Source organism: Hibiscus syriacus, unplaced genomic scaffold, assembly GCF_006381635.1.
Source record: "Hibiscus syriacus cultivar Baekdansim isolate YM2019G1 unplaced genomic scaffold, ASM638163v2 tig00111990_pilon, whole genome shotgun sequence".
In the NCBI taxonomy this organism is placed as follows: Eukaryota; Viridiplantae; Streptophyta; class Magnoliopsida; order Malvales; family Malvaceae; genus Hibiscus; species Hibiscus syriacus.
In genome coordinates this window covers 394,644-410,481 of record NW_024063231.1, presented here as the reverse complement: position 1 = coordinate 410,481, position 15,838 = coordinate 394,644, and the positions used below count along the sequence as shown (strand labels likewise).

Here is a 15,838-nt window from a genome sequence, read left to right as displayed (position 1 = left end):
AATAACAGTGCTAATAATTACGAAATGTTTAAAATAAACAAGAAAAAAACATATCATCTGGAGTGTTATTTTATGAGTGCAAGGATTCTTCAGTTATCAAAATACACTGAATACTTAAAGCTACAGATGTTAGCTCTCAATGCTTACAAATTTCTCTTTCTCCTTTGACCCTGTTTCAACTTTGTTCTGCCCGCAAATCAAAACAATGGGCCTGTAATTTGTCAACTTTCGTGAACCGTTAACAAATTCTTTACGATTTGACTTGGGAACCGCCCTAGACAGCCACTGTGAAGAATCTTGAAAAATATACAATAAGAGGTTGCTTGGAATGCAAACCTGAAAGAAGGCCAAAGCAAAGATCAAGGAAGCTCGGGTTAAAACTCAATTAAAATGTCAAGAAACGGCTTACTTGTAGAAAGCAAAAAATAATTCTTAAGATGCTTTTGGGGACTTAAACTTGGGTGAATTCGGGATTAAAGGTTCAAGACTTTAAACCTTGAGAATAGAGACAACATTAATTGGCTAGAGATGCTTTCAAAATTAATTAATCCTAATTATACCTCATTTGGTTGGTTAGAGTAATATATGATTAAAACTTATTTACTAAAATACATGAGATAGCATCAGTTAAAATAGTTCAATGTTTGGTAGACAATTGTTAAACAAGTAAAGCTAAGGTACTACTTTATGAAATAACTTTTGTCCCCATTTATGGTAAAGTTTTCCCTTTCATTTGAATCACTCTTATTAAATTCTATCAGGGTATGCTAATGGAAGTTGGAAGAATATATCTAAATTTTACCTCACATAAAGCTTCATGGCAATATAGCAGTCCTCTGCCTGAGTCTCAGATCATGCTCAACATCCTTAACTGCAAACAAGTTGTCAGTTCGTTTAAACTTGTAGGAACAATGCCTCTCTGACACTAATAGAAGTAAGCTAGATTCATATAGAGAGTGTGCACCAAAAATTATAGATCAGTGCAGACCAACAATTCCACAAAATATAAATATATAATATCTAAAAAATGTAACCGAATAGATTAACATCTCGAAGGCATAAATTACAAGTATAGAAATATAAAGAACATATGCAGTGCAGAGGATCTAAAAGCCTAGGAAGATAAAAATGTTCCCCTTCAAGCAAGTTGTGTATATTTCTTTCAAGAATATCGAGCCTACTTAAAACAAATGGAAAACTATCAGGGAAAAATGTAAAAATCAGCTCAAGCAAGACAATATGAGAAATATTCGTGTTAATTTATCTATAACCGTTATTACTTTATTACTAACATAATTTTATTTGGTTGATACAGTTAAGGCTTCAGGCGGAGAACTTCCAAAGCTTTTGAAACCTGAGTTTAATAACAGAAATACCACCAAGAACAGTACTAAGAAGTTTTGAAACCTGATGAATAGAGAACGAAAAAAGTGGATTTGGATTGAAAGCCAAAACATAGTTCCTATAGACATAAAATGTATACCATTTAACCAATAAACCGGTGGCTTTCAGGCTTGGTGGGTTTCTCGTCCCTCTCTTCTTTCCCTCTGTTATCAGCACTAACATCCAAAATTACTGCAACTCTGTCTCCGTTCACCTCATATACCTCCCCACGTTGACCACTACATAGGTCCTGTGGACATCAAAGATAAGTAAAAGGGCCACAATATCAAAATTAGAATGTTTAAAACAGGAATATACAGTTCTAACTTTGAGCACAGTTTCCACAAGATAGAAGTTCAAGCTTAGTGCATCAACTATCAAGAAGTTCATTCTTACTGTAAAAAGAAGCAAAAGATAACTATGCCAGACTAGAAAGAACCATAAACACAGAAAACACATTGCAGTTAGTACAACTGGTGAAAGAAAATAGATAAAAGAAATTCCAGATAATCTAGGTTTTACATAATTTGCTACCAAGAATTTTGCAACTGACCAGGCCACTCACGATGTAACCACATTAAGATATAATCCCAGATATTCAGCCATATCTTGTGTAGTCAAATTAGATGCTGCAACATCAACATAGCACCTTCTTCAGGAATTTTACGTTCTAAACATATGAAATGGATACTACATAGGCATGTCTAGTTATCCATTCCACACTTGCATGATTAAGAAACCCCTAACCTATTTACAGTTTTACCCCCAATAAAAACTTAAAACTTCGAGGAAAATGATTCGGTCACTTTCCCTCCATAAATGTCCACCTATCTACTATAGAATCTCCAATGAATTAAAGACTAATGCAACCATATGTTTCCTTGAAAAGCTAAAACTTCTGAAACAAGCAGATTTAGTTGGAACTGCAAGTAATAGTAATAACAGTAACAGTTAACAATCCCTCAACTCAGTCAAGGAAGAAAAGAAAAGCAGTGTGTCAAAAAAGTGCAATTGCATAAAAAATCTCACTCATAACGCACTCCCTTAGAAAATTAAAAAGGATGTGGACAAAGAAATTTCCTCATATGTAGCCAATAATATCTATCAAACAATTGATTGTCGCCCCCTTTGAAGGACACAGCATGATCAACAAAAGAATGTTCATATTATATGATGTTCCATGTACATATGGTTTGCATGATGTTTTCTTATGTATTTGGTTCTCTATAAGGAGAACATTAATATGAACACTTTCTTACTCCAGTTTTTGGAGTTTCCTTCTTGTTCACCCATGATTTTGAAGCACAAAACAGCTGTTAATGGATTCATTATATCTAGATGAGTTTAGACAGCCAGAACTATGGAGCCAACCCATCCAGGGCCAAGATTAATATTACCATCTCATAGATTAAAGACGTCACCATCTGAAACAAATAGTTTGAAGTCATCCTAATTAAGAATGAATTCAGGAGAAAAAGGATAAAGATAAGAAAAGATCTGAGCAGCAGTCAGAAAAAAGTCTACGAGTTTGAAGATATGACGTATTGAAGATTGAGACGAGCTTAGTTAATACTTGCCATAACTAAAAGAAGACAAAAAAGGCTTAAAAAATGTAGGAGCCAATTTGTGAATGCAAAATAACTGAACCAAAAGTAACAAAAGAAAGAACCACTGGCATCTAAGTTTCTAATCTAATGGGCTAGATCTCTTTAGGTTAGCAAATTTTATCTACCTATAGAAATCAAAGTAATTCTCTGTAATCTTCTTATTTTCAATCAGACATATTACATCTTTATAAACAAATTATCTCTCTAAAGTAGGAAACTCTAAGAAAGGAAAGATACTAATCCTAGGAGATAGATCCCTTAAAATAAGGGATTGTAGAAAACTATTACAGAATCCCTTAACTAAAGGAATGGTAACAAATCATATATCTATATAATTCCTACACTCCCCCTCAAGCTGGAGAATATACATTGTATAATCCCAACATGAATAGGAATTTATTGAAAACCGGCTTTGGCAAAGCCTTAGTAAGAATGTCTGCAATTTGTTCTTCTGAGGGAATGTATGAAAGTGTGGTTGTCTTTGTTAACTTGATCAGCAATAAAATGCCTATGAATCTCAACATGCTTTGTTCAATCATGTTGAACTGGGTTTTGGCAATCTGAATAGCATCGATTATCACACAAAACTTCAAAGTGATCCTCTTGATTAATGCCAAGTTCGTTCAGTAATTTATGCCAAATTCCTTTGCATATTCCCAATGCTAGTGCTCTGAATTCATCTTTAGCACTACTTCTTGAACGACAGATTGTTTTTACTTCTCCAAGTTGTAAGGTTCCCCAAACAAAGGTGTAGTAGCCACAAGTAGATCTCCTTCAATAAGGTCTCCGGCCCAACTAGATTCTGTAAAAATCTTAACAGTTCTGTCTTGTGTCTTCTTAAACATTAAACCGTGTCCTATAGTTTTCTTCAAGTACTTGAGAATTCTATTTGCTGTGCCATATGCTTTAGTAGGATTAGTCATGTATTTACGAGAAAGGTTATATCTGGCCTGTCAAGGATAAATAAATTAGTTTCCCAACTAATCTTTGAAATTTCTCTGTCCACTAAGGACCCATCTTCTTTGTTAAATTTCAAGTTTGCCTCCATTGGTGTATCATTCGGCTTACAACCAAGAAAACCATTTTCTTTGAGTCAAGTACATATTTTCTTTGGTTGATCACAAGTCCTTCTTTTGACATTGCCACTTCCATTCCTAGGAATACCTTAGCTTTCCCATGTCCTTGGTTTCGAATTTCTTATTTAACTTCTTCAAATTGCAAATCTCTTCTTCATCATCTCCGGTAAGAATTATGTCTTCCCGTACACAATGGATAGCTTTCTTATTTGAAGTTACCTTGATGAAAATAGTATGATCGGCGAGGGACTACTTGTAGCCGTTTTTAGGATTTTTTTTTTTTTTTTTTTTTGATAGGAATAGGATGCCTCATTAAAAACCTCCCTCATAGTGGTCCTCTGCCCTAAGGTAGGACCAACTAGCGAAAGGAGGAAAGAGTGCATCAATTTATTGATAATAACCAGATACATAAGGCTTAAAAACAGTCTTGCAAACTACATAAAACTTAAAAACAGTCCTGAGGGTACTTTGCTCTTAAGGCTTACACAACTGCCTAAGCAAGGACAAAAATTACCCAATTCCTCCTTTGCTAACTTATCGGGATGACTTAGTGAACCTCTCGAACCAAGCTTTGGGTGATTTTTTTAACTCGTATAGAGACTTGTTGAGCTTGCAAACCTTATTGCCACCTTCAACAGACTGTAAGCCAGGTGCAATTTTTTTTTGATAGAAGTTGGAGGTCTCATTAAAAACTCCCTTCGTATTCGTTCACCTACTAAAGGTATGTTAACGAACATTGGAAGGAAGAAAAGAGTACCTCAAATTTTATTGATAAAATACCCGATACAAAAGACACCACAGAATATCCTCTCATGGTGATGTACACCATATAACAACACCTTAACCTCATATGACCTTATCCAAAGCCACAGTCTAATCACCTTACTTCTAATTACACCACAACAGTAGGAATAAAATAGCGCAACAGAACATAATACAAATTAAAAGAAACACCTACAACCATATAGACTAAAACACCAAAATTGAAGAGACAAGATCTAATGAGACAATTCTTTTCAGGAGCCCAAGAGTTGGTTTGAATGAAGGTTCTATCTCATGCACCATGACCTTGAAGAAGTTGTCACCAACCTTCAATTCCACCATCGCATCAATTCTCGCATCAACCTTTGTGAGGACTTGAATTTTTACCCGATCAAAGGATGATGGAGACTGACAACTTTCGTCGATAGCTAGTAATAAACCCCACTTATCAGCAATGTTCTTAAAAGTATCCCAATTCCATGCATGAAAAGGAACACCCTCGCAAACTAACCATACTCGACGACACTCCATTACCAAACTCTCTGACCAAGCTTCGACTATGGAGAACCATCTGCGAGAATATTGATTTATCGTTCTTCACACTTCTCAATGAAGCATTGTCTTCGAAAATCATTAAAATCGCATTACCAGCAGCTCTCATTAAGGTGAAGCCAGTGAGGCCCTTCGCTTGCATTTTTCTAACGAGATGACCAAATTTTACAAAGTCCTTGCACCACCCCACTAGACAATTGCTCAACACTTGAAGTTTTTCTTCATCTATAATACCTTCAACTTTATAATAATTCTTCCTCGAACATCTTCCATCCCTGACTTGCGAAGACACATGTCGAGGACTTTCTCCAAAAGGACTGTCGAGGTTTGAATTTAGCGAAATAAACACCAATTTTACTTCCGTCGATATGAGAACCATTCATTTTTGAGATCGCTCTCCTTGCTTCATCGATAGTTGCGAAGCGAATGAAACCAAAGCGAACTCCTTTTGAATTTCTTTTATTTGGAATAAAGCATCTAGAACCCGACCATGGGAGCGAAATAAAGATCCAACCTCTTCCAGTGAATGTTCTCTGGTAAGTTATCAATAAATAACGTGTAGCATCCAGTGTTATCATTACTGCACCCCTTTGAGGTGGACTCCAACAGCATCCTCTCATATTTTTCCCCCGCCGCAATCTTCAAAGTCGGCGCCTGCTGCTCCACTCTCTGTTTATGAAGCTCGATTCCGTAACCTTCGGCACCAAAATCTCCACTCGATTCGCCTTCTTATCCGAAATTTTCAAACTTTTTCCATCCTCTTTATCCCCACTATTGGACTAACGGCCAGCCTTAGCCCGAGAGCTGCGGCTTCAACCCTCATCTCATCTTCTTCCTCGCGTTTCTTGGTCACCTTTTCCTCCAACACATGGACATCATAACTTGATGACGAACTTCTTTAGGTACGGAAGACGAATTTGTTGTCTCCCTCCCAGCTGCAAGCTTGTCATCGACAGATTTCTTTAAGGTTTCTGCATCTTGCACAGCTTCTCTTGCTTCCCTTAGTTTAGCTGAAGACTCTTTAACGAGCTGCTCAATATCAAGCCTTGTCTTATGCAATTTGTCACGTAATTCAGCGGTGTCTTTAAGTGAACCTAGGAATTAACAAGGCGATCAAATGCCACAATAGCAATTCGTATCTTGGAAATCCCCGCCTCCACAGACTGCGAAGCCGAAGCATGTTTAGCAGCTAGCCTTGGCTTTGCCGAGAGGACTTGAAATGGTGAGGGGTAGCAAGACCCACTTCAAGTTTCCGGGAACTCATTTCTTTTGTGTTGCTTTATCGTTGAAGAAAAGCAAAGGAAGAAAGGGTGATGAACAGAACCAAAACTGCAGCTAAAGATTAGCGGCGAATGTGCTGACTTGATTGCTTTGTGGTGAGACGACAGACACAAGGAGATGGAGAAAGCAAAGATAATGACTATACTGATGTTGTAGATCACGCCGTCGTCGGAGAAAAAGAAAGAAGCGTCGCCAACAGCTAAAAGTCGAAGGGCCACGTCCAAGATCCACTGAGTTGTAGGCTCTCCTTGGTGAAACGAAGCCTAGATCCTTGATGCTGCCGTCGAGTCGAAAAAACCTGGAAGTTTTGGTGTTCAACGACCACCGGACGTGACGACCGGTGCGGCGTCTGATGGCGACGGACAACGGGTGTAAGTCGGAGGGAGAAAAATTTCAAAACGCCTGGGGGAATTGAAATTTGAAAGCCTTGACAATATTACCAGCGTTTTTTACATCAAATTGGTGTAATTGCCAATCGCAATTTACACCCAAACATAGGAGTACTCGAACAGTATTCAGCTTCGCCACAAGTGAAAAAGTTTCTGTGAAATCTGTCCCATATGTTTGCGTAAAACCTCTTGCCACTAGTCTCGCTTTGTATCGTTAGATGCTACCATTGGAGTTATACTTTACAGCAAAGATCCATTTACAGCCAACAGCCTTTTTTTCCCTTGAGGAAGGTCCGTAACAGTTCAAGTAGGCATTTTCTTTAGTGCGGAAATTTCCTCTTCAACGACCCTTCTCCATTTAGAATCTTTTAGAGCTTCAGTTATGCTTGTGGAAACATGTTCTTTATCCAAAGTTGTTGTAAATGCTAGAAAAGAAGGCATCAATGAATTATAAACAGTAAATTTTTCAATAGGATGTTTTCTGCACTATCTAACTCTTTTTCTAATAGCAATAGGGAAGTCATCTAGAGTAAAGGAAATGGACTTACTGACTTCTATTTCGGCAGCTGGACCCAAATCCAATTCTCGGCAAGAATCAGATTGCAAAATAGCCTCAGGAATATGTTTCTTCTCCTTGTATAGAAACGGAGTTGTTTGATTGGTGTTGTTTGTGGAAGATTTGAATGGGAGGTGTATTTTCAAGAAGGTGTTTAAATTGAGTGTGGATGGAGTAGTGATAGGTACTACAGGTGGATCAATGAGTAATTACATGTGACAAATCTATAGGTAAAGACAAAAATGATGACAATTCTGACGGTTGAGAATGAAGAGTGGGTGGAGATACCTGATGTGGCTGAAAATCTCTCCATGTCTCCCCATGAATTTCAACCCGAGTGAAATAGGGATCCTGCTCATAAAAAATAATATCTATAATGGTAAAAAATCGTTTAGGAGGATGGTAGCATTTATAACCCTTCTAAAGTGAAGAATACCAAACCAATACACACTTTATAGATTTAGGATCTAACTTGGACTTATTAGCAGCAATGTTTTGGATAAAAACAGTACAACCAAAGATTTTAAGTGGTAGAATGGAGGATATAGGTTTAAAACGGGGAATGTATTGCAAAAATATAGATTGAGTTGTTTGAAAGTGTAAAATCTTACTAGGCATTAGGTTGATTAAATATGTGACAATTAATAAGGCTTCCCCCACAAATATTTTGGAACATTAGTGGTAAATAGAAGGGAACGAGTAACTTTAAGGAGGTGTCTATTTTTCCATTCGACAACGTCGTTTTGCTGTGGGGTTCCAACGCAATAACTAAGCTGAACTATACCCTTTTTCCTGAAAAAATCACCCAAAGACTTAGCAAAAATTCACTGCAATTATCATATTTAAAGAGCTAGATTTTGGTTCCAAATTGAATGAGAACCATGTTATAAAATTGGACAAAAACACCAACAGTTTCGAATTTATCTTTTAGCAAATAAATCCAAGTTATCCTACTGTGATCATCAATTAAAGTGATAAACGACTTACAATTATCAACATTCTTCACCCGAGAAGGACCCCAAATATCATTGTGGATCAAGGCAAAAGGGAGAGAAGGCTTGTATTTAGAAGGAGAATAAGATGATTCAGTATGTTTGGCAAGAGAGCAAACTTTGCTAGAAAAAGAAGTTGGTCTTTATTAATGAATAGAGCAGGAAACAATTTTGCAAGATAGTAGTAAGTAGGATGGCCTAACGAAAGTGCCATAGCATAACAATATCATTTTGTTCTAAAGCGGTGAACGATTTAGAGATCTCGATTGTAGTAGATGAAGGGAGGATGTAGAGGTCATTCTGCAAACTGGTCTTACCAATCATCTTCTTCGAGTTCAGTACCTGCAAAGTACAATCAATATTAGTAAAAATTGCAGAGCAGTGCAAGTCGATGGAAAGTTTACGAACTGAAATGAGATTGGTTGGCACAAAGAGAACATTTTTAAGTGTCATATGTTCATTGAGAACAACAGTGCCATGACCTTCTAATTTTCAAAGGAACCATCAGCCGTTTTGACAGCCTTACCGAATTTTAGGAAAAATTATAAAACAAATCCTTGTTACAATCATATGATTCGTAGCACCAGAATCGAGGGTCCAATTATGAGTCAACTAAGAGGATAAAAAAGTTGTAGGATAAGGGTTACCTTCTGGTTCTTTTATGGCCAGATTACTCTCACAAGGCCCCTGAAAATTTTCAAACAATTTCTAAAAGTTCATCATTCTGTTCTTTGCTGAAGCAGTGACAGATGTGGCAGCAACTAGGCTAGATTTATTATCTTGAGAGGTCTTGGACTTCCAGTCCTGAGGTTTACCATGAAACTTCCAACACTTCTCTTTGGAGTGGTCGAGCTTTTTGCAATGTTCACACAAAAGGTCTCCCTCATTTCGAAGTATTAGATTATTGATGAGTAAGGCAGATCCTTCAGGAGTGGAATATGGTTCATCAGGCAGCATCACACCAGCTACTTCTTCCTTCTTGACAATAGCGAAGCCTCTCGAAGGGAGGGAAGAGGAGAAATAGCCAGTACTCGACCACGAATCTCATCCAGTACCTTGTTTAAGCCTTGGAGAAATTGAAAAAGTCCTCGCTGAGTTACAATTTGTTGGTAAAGGGTAGCATCTCTTGGATCTGCTCAATCATGTTGTGCATACAAATCTAATTGTTGCCAAAGGGCAGTTAGGGTATTGTAGTAGAGAGTGACAGGCATGGTTCCTTGTTTAAGAGTGGCTGCTTGATCTTCAATGTGATATAACTCGACAATATTACCAGTGCTGGAGTATGTTTCGCGGACTGCACTCCAGATTTCAGCGGTCGTGTTGTACAAAAGAAAGTTTACGCTGATACTCGGGATCGTGGAATTGAGGAGCCAAGTCATAACTTGACCATTGTCACGCATCCACTTATAAAAAACAGTGTCAGTCGCAGTAGGCTTCTAGATTTCACCAGTAACGTAGCCCAATCTTTCTCTGCCTAAGAGAAAAATCTTAACCGATTGGGACCATTCAAGAAAGGTGTTGCCATTCAATCGATGGCATGTAATAACCAGACCGAATGAATCTGTTTGAGTGTTAGAACCAAAAAGATTTTTTGGATTTGAAGTGATCTCCTGAGTAAAAGGAGATGTAGGAGAAGAAGTCGTGAACATGGTCTAGGTTGGAAAGAAACCGTAACCTACTCTAATACCATGTAGAAATCAGAGTAATTATTTGTATTTTCTCTTATTTTCAAGGACATATTACATCTTTATATAAATTATCTCTCTAAAGTATGAAACTCTAAGAAAGGAAAGATATTAATCCTAGGAGATATGATCCCTTAAAATAAGGGTTTGTAGAAAACTACTTACAGAATCCCTTAACTAAAAGAATGGTAACAAATCATATATCTCTATAATTCCCACACTACCCTAACCCACCAAGAAAACTATTCTCCATCATTTGCTCACTGGAAAACATTGTCGAAGATATAAGGACCAAAAGGATCCTAAAATGAAAATGAAACATCACTACAAAACACATTTTCAAGAAAACCCCAAGAAAAATAGGTTTAAGAGCTCTTCTTCTATACATCAGACTGACTTACCAACCCACCTGCCTCGAATACTCGTATAAACATTAGTTAGACCATCATATGTTGGTATCTTCCCCAATACAATCCTGTGATGGATATATATGTCAAAATTGTAGGAGGGTAAAATGGAAGTTCATGGAAAGGATGAATCTTAGGGGTGTTTCTAGCAGGTAGAAATCAACTATGACACTCCTAGTGGCATGGTTATTACCAACCATCATATACAACTAACTCGTAGCTCAAACAATTTGATTTCAACAAACATAAACAGGTAACCCATAATAAACAGAAGGGCAATGCTGCTCATAAATCTTTCCATCATTTGGAACCCATAATAAACAATCACAAAGGAAGATGCAATAGAAAAAATAATTAGCTGACCCTATTCCCATATAATAGGGTAAGGGAGAGGTAGGGCAGTAGGCTGCCCCCAACGCCAGGTTTAGAGCAGTTTCCGTGGAAGACCTCCGTTATGAATTGCCCTCAGTGGGACTCGATCCCACGACCACAAGGTTAAGAGTCTTGCGCTCTACCAACTGTAAGATATCCATTACCAACTGTAAGATATCCATTACCAACATAGCAACCTCCAAAACTGCCTAACTAGAGTCGCAGCGTTTCTTCTTCTTCAACATTTTTTTAGAAGTTACATAATTTCAAAACGTAAAATAACAGACTACTAATGACATTCATCATTTTCAATCTTTAACAAATCAAACATAGTTGAAATTGCTAAAGTGGAGAACAAAGTAGAATCTAAGAAATCTACCACATAGATGGACATGGTAGATAAAAAACAAAACAATGTACAGGTAGAATTAATCCATTTCTTACCTTTTTCTAGCTTCACTCTGAACATTACATCCAATATATTTCACACGGTCCCCTAAAAAGGAAGAAAAATTAGTTAGAAGAATGATCTCACATACTCGAGCATAGTCAACTTATGCCCTCCACCCACTTGTGATATGTGAACAGGCATGTACACTAAAATAACCTAAACTTTTCTTGCCAGTTTAACTTTCACAAAGATCTGTGGCAGATAAGGAGGGAGGATAAACAACAGGAATACAAAGGGGAAGTGGTACCTTCTATTTGAAAGCACATTTTAGAATAAATGTAACTTTCACACACACATTTAACACACAATTGCAAATATAACAACCTGAAATTAGTTACCTTTCTTTAGCAAATGCTTGGATTTATCAGCAGATTCATCAGCCTCAGATTTTGAGGATTCTGAGGAACTCTCAGATTCTCCAGAGACTCTCTGCCAAGATGTAAATACATAATCAAAAAGGATTATAAAAAAACACCTTCTAAAATAAGTTTTACAAATGCACAAGAAATCAAGGATTTCATGAAATACATAACACACAAATAAATAAGCTTTAAGCTAATTGTTGATGAGTCCTTTTAAACACATTGAAAACCGAACTCAAGCCTTCCTTTTTACTCCCCCTTTTCACCAAGTACTATAATCTTTCAATCACAGTAAGCTCTACAGCCTCAAAGATTCCAAGGCTGGATACAGACAAGCACCAAAACACCAAAACCATTCCACAAATGGTTTACCTTAATTTTATAGAGATAAGATCCACTTTGTCAACTCCATGTTAACACTCGTCACCCATAAACCATAGGGAAATAAGTAGAAGCATCCCCATAGCCTAGATTTCTGGTTTCCGAGTTCCCAAGAGTTTGTGAGTTAAAGAATGAACATAAACTGCAGGGTCATACCAGAAGCCAATTAGAAAGGTTACCATTTTGAGATTAATGGATATGCAAACCTTTTTTTTTTTTTATAAGAATAGGGCCTCATTAAAAAAACCCTTCATAACCATCAAGCTCCTAAAAACTCAATGGCCATTGGAAGGAGGAAAAGAATGCCCAAAATTTTATTACTAAACATAAAGATACATCCAGTTACAGATCATAAATAATACACAAGAACCCTATTTAAACATCTCCAACAGACATCCACCTAACACAACCAAAACACCTGACCTTACACTAGCCTATGCCTGTTTTAGCTAAACTATCAGCTTCCCCATTAATACATCTGTTGACAAGCCTAGTTATAACATTGAACTCCATCACTATCTTAGCAATTTCTCTAACCATAAGAACATAAAGAACCGGGCATGTCTCCAGATTGTTAATCCATTTCAACGAAAGTAGGAATCACTCTCTAAAATAAGACTCCCTTTATCCTTCCACACCGAATTCATAAACAAATTTAAACCAGCTTGAATTGTTTTTATCTCAGCAAGGATCAGGGGCCTGGTCCGGACAATCTTGAGAAAAACCCTAAAAAAATAATATAATAACGAGAAAAATATCATAAAACCACAAAAAATGCCCTCGTTCTTTTAAACTGCATGAATGTGTCCAACACTGACTTTTAAGCCCGTGAGTCTGTTAAATTTTTACTTATGTATTTCCCTGCCATGCATTTTTCAAAAGTATCCTTAAGAAGGTAATGACATATTCATTCTCAATAAAAAAAAAAGACGTCCAAGTTGAAAATATACCTTCTCAAACTCTTCCAGGTTGTAGGGAACAAGTTTCTTGAGGGCTGCTTCGGCAGTTGCCTGCACTTCATCCACATCACTGCAGTTTGTCTCGTTGCTGCTTGTACAGTCTTCCTCATTACTGGCATCATTCTCATCCTCAATTTCTGACTCTGAAGTGCCATCTACCGCAGATTCCAAATTATCTTCATCTGATTCAGACTCAGATGAGCAATCATCACCAAAATCCTGAAAGAAAAATGAACAGATAAAAAACCCATTTTTGGAGCACAATTAACGGGGAAAACAAAGTTTTAATTACTAAGTCGGGTAAATCTCACATATGGAGCAAGTACGCTGCTATCAAGAACCAAAAGTGGCACTTGTAACTCCCGTGCCAGTGCCCTAACCACTCTCTCTCGATAAAGTTCAGTGCCTAGAGAGACGGCAAGACTTCAAAATTATTAAAATGAAAAATATATTTTCATGTAAAATCAAAGATTAGAAAGAAAAAAAGGAAAGAACAATACAAGGAAGAATACATTGGAAAAAAATAATTTATATCAGGTGCATACCTGGGACACTTTGAAGCAATATTCTCCCACTCGAAGATGGCAATCGAGCACCATACGAAGCAGTGAGCTCCCTATGTTTCAAATGTGAAGCAACACATTCAACCAAAATATTTTTGGTATTCTCACTACAGAGAAAAAAATCATAGTAAATCGATAACAGCAATAAAATTTCAAAATGAAAAAGGAATGCCAAGAAGAAAAAGGGAAAAAATAAAAAGAAATAACATTTACTGAATGTGATAAGGAAATGTTTCCCAAGAAACATGAATTTTCTCCCAAGGCAGAACTCTGCGCGAGAACTCGTTTTTAAACTTCTCACGCCTGGTCAAAAATGGCGATTCCTTCTTCTTGCTCTCTATAAAAAGTTTTTCATTATTGAGCCATTCCTTTTGATCTTGCTCCCCAAGCTGAGCATGTATATCACAAGGCTTCACATCCTTCCCAAACTTTTCCTGCCGAGCCTTTCCCTTATCAAAGTTAGTCCCATCATTCACAGGCCTATAGTTATCCTCGCTGGCATTCTTTCCATCACCTTTAGAACTATACAAACGCAACTGATGGCTACTTAAACATGGAGCAGACCTTCCATACACAAATGCAGGAGCAATACCTCGAGTATAAGATGAATCTAAAACACTTTTTTTAATCAAACTAACATCTGAACAACCAGTCCGCACAGCATACGGGTACTTCAAAGATCGATAACAAGCATTATCCTGAGAATGTGGCCTAATTAAATGTTTCCACTGTTGAAACACCAGACTCCATATCTGGCTCCTACCCTTTATCCTCCTTGCATACATTGTGACCACCAGCTGTTCTAAAAACCTGTATTGCAAAGTAAGCTTCCATCAGTTGATATAGACTCCAGGTAACAATTTAACTACAAAAATAAATAAACAATTGTCATCATAACCAGGGAGAAAAACACTATCTAGGAAACATTCCCCATCTCCATTTAAAACAACTACATTTTCATGATTTCGAAATCATTGATTGCTATTTCGTCACCAATGATAAGCTACTTCATATCCAAAAGATATCGATAAAAAAATAGAAAAGCGTTTTCCAAAATGAAGTCCCACAATAGCATACCAAAATTACGAACCTTTTAAGCTAACTTGTCAAAAATAAAACCAAGCTGACTTTTCAAAAAAAAAATAAAGCTGTCAGAAAATTTGGTATTTCCAGGAAAATACAACCCATCGAAGAGATTGTTTCCCAATCGAATCGAAACCTTGAAAAATAAAAAAGTTAGCTTTCCAAAATCCAAACGCAGGAGCGCAACACCAATACTATAACAAAATTAGAAAGAAGAAAGAGATAAAACAAGCAACAAACCTTTTCGTTATCAATGTTATAAGCAAAGTTAAAGCGAGGATTGTGGTCCAATGGACATGGTAGAGGGGGCTTTCTCAGAAACAGGGAGAAGAAAAAGGAAAGAATAGAGATGTTGGTGAAGGAGAAGGCGAAGGAAAGTGCGAGAAGAGCGTTGGTAATAAGAGAAAAGAGAGATAAAGATCTGGTGAAGTGAGTGCGAGTGAAGAAACAACTGCACTTCGATAATCTTGTGTTTGGGAGATCCAGAAGCGTAGGTTTGTTCGTGAGTCAGATTATTTTAGGTTGGACTCTAACGAAATATAGGTCCAACTTATGGCCCAAGTACACTAGGCCTGATCCTATTACTGTATTTTACTTAATAAGTATTGCATAAAATATTAAAATTGAATTCATTGAGTGATCAAGTGATAAAGGGAATATTGTTCGAGTATTCAGGTTCAAACAGTTACGTTCACAAAGTGGGTAAGTTGTCAGTAATTTAAAAATATTAAATATATATTACATAATCATCTCACATTATTGAAAAACATTTTAAATTCCCTAATAATTGGAATAACTTGAGCGTTCCCCACATCATACTTTTTCCTCCCTTGTCGAAAGTAGTTTGTACCCGCTTCGAACAATGTATTCTCCTAAGTGTACCCCACACCATCATTTTTCATCATTCTGATCAAGTCTCGAGATTGGAATAACCTTTATCGTTGTTGCTTCTTCCATCGTGAAAACCTCATTAATGA

General features: G+C 37.0%; 1 protein-coding gene across 3 annotated transcripts; it reads right to left on the bottom strand.

Annotated features, from left to right (window-relative positions):
- Positions 1-1,512: 1,512 nt before the first annotated feature.
- Positions 1,513-15,329, bottom strand: LOC120173907. 3 transcript variants are annotated; one of them, XM_039180945.1, is made up of 9 exons: positions 15,102-15,329; positions 13,992-14,588; positions 13,761-13,885; positions 13,527-13,621; positions 13,207-13,434; positions 11,852-11,942; positions 11,507-11,558; positions 10,693-10,758; positions 1,513-1,633 (listed from the first exon to the last, which is right to left on the bottom strand). In XM_039180945.1, exons 2-9 carry the CDS (start codon positions 14,561-14,563, stop codon positions 1,594-1,596), a joined length of 1,269 nt encoding a protein of 422 aa, XP_039036876.1. In that variant the 5' UTR covers positions 14,564-14,588; positions 15,102-15,329; the 3' UTR covers positions 1,513-1,593. The 3 variants fall into 3 exon arrangements, with proteins under 3 accessions (XP_039036876.1, XP_039036877.1, XP_039036878.1); XM_039180946.1 differs by lacking the exon at positions 10,693-10,758 and having other exon boundaries at positions 1,526-1,633; positions 15,102-15,328; XM_039180947.1 differs by lacking the exons at positions 1,513-1,633; positions 10,693-10,758 and adding an exon at positions 8,919-8,940 and having other exon boundaries at positions 15,102-15,327.
- Between the last annotated feature and the right edge of the window lie 509 nt (positions 15,330-15,838).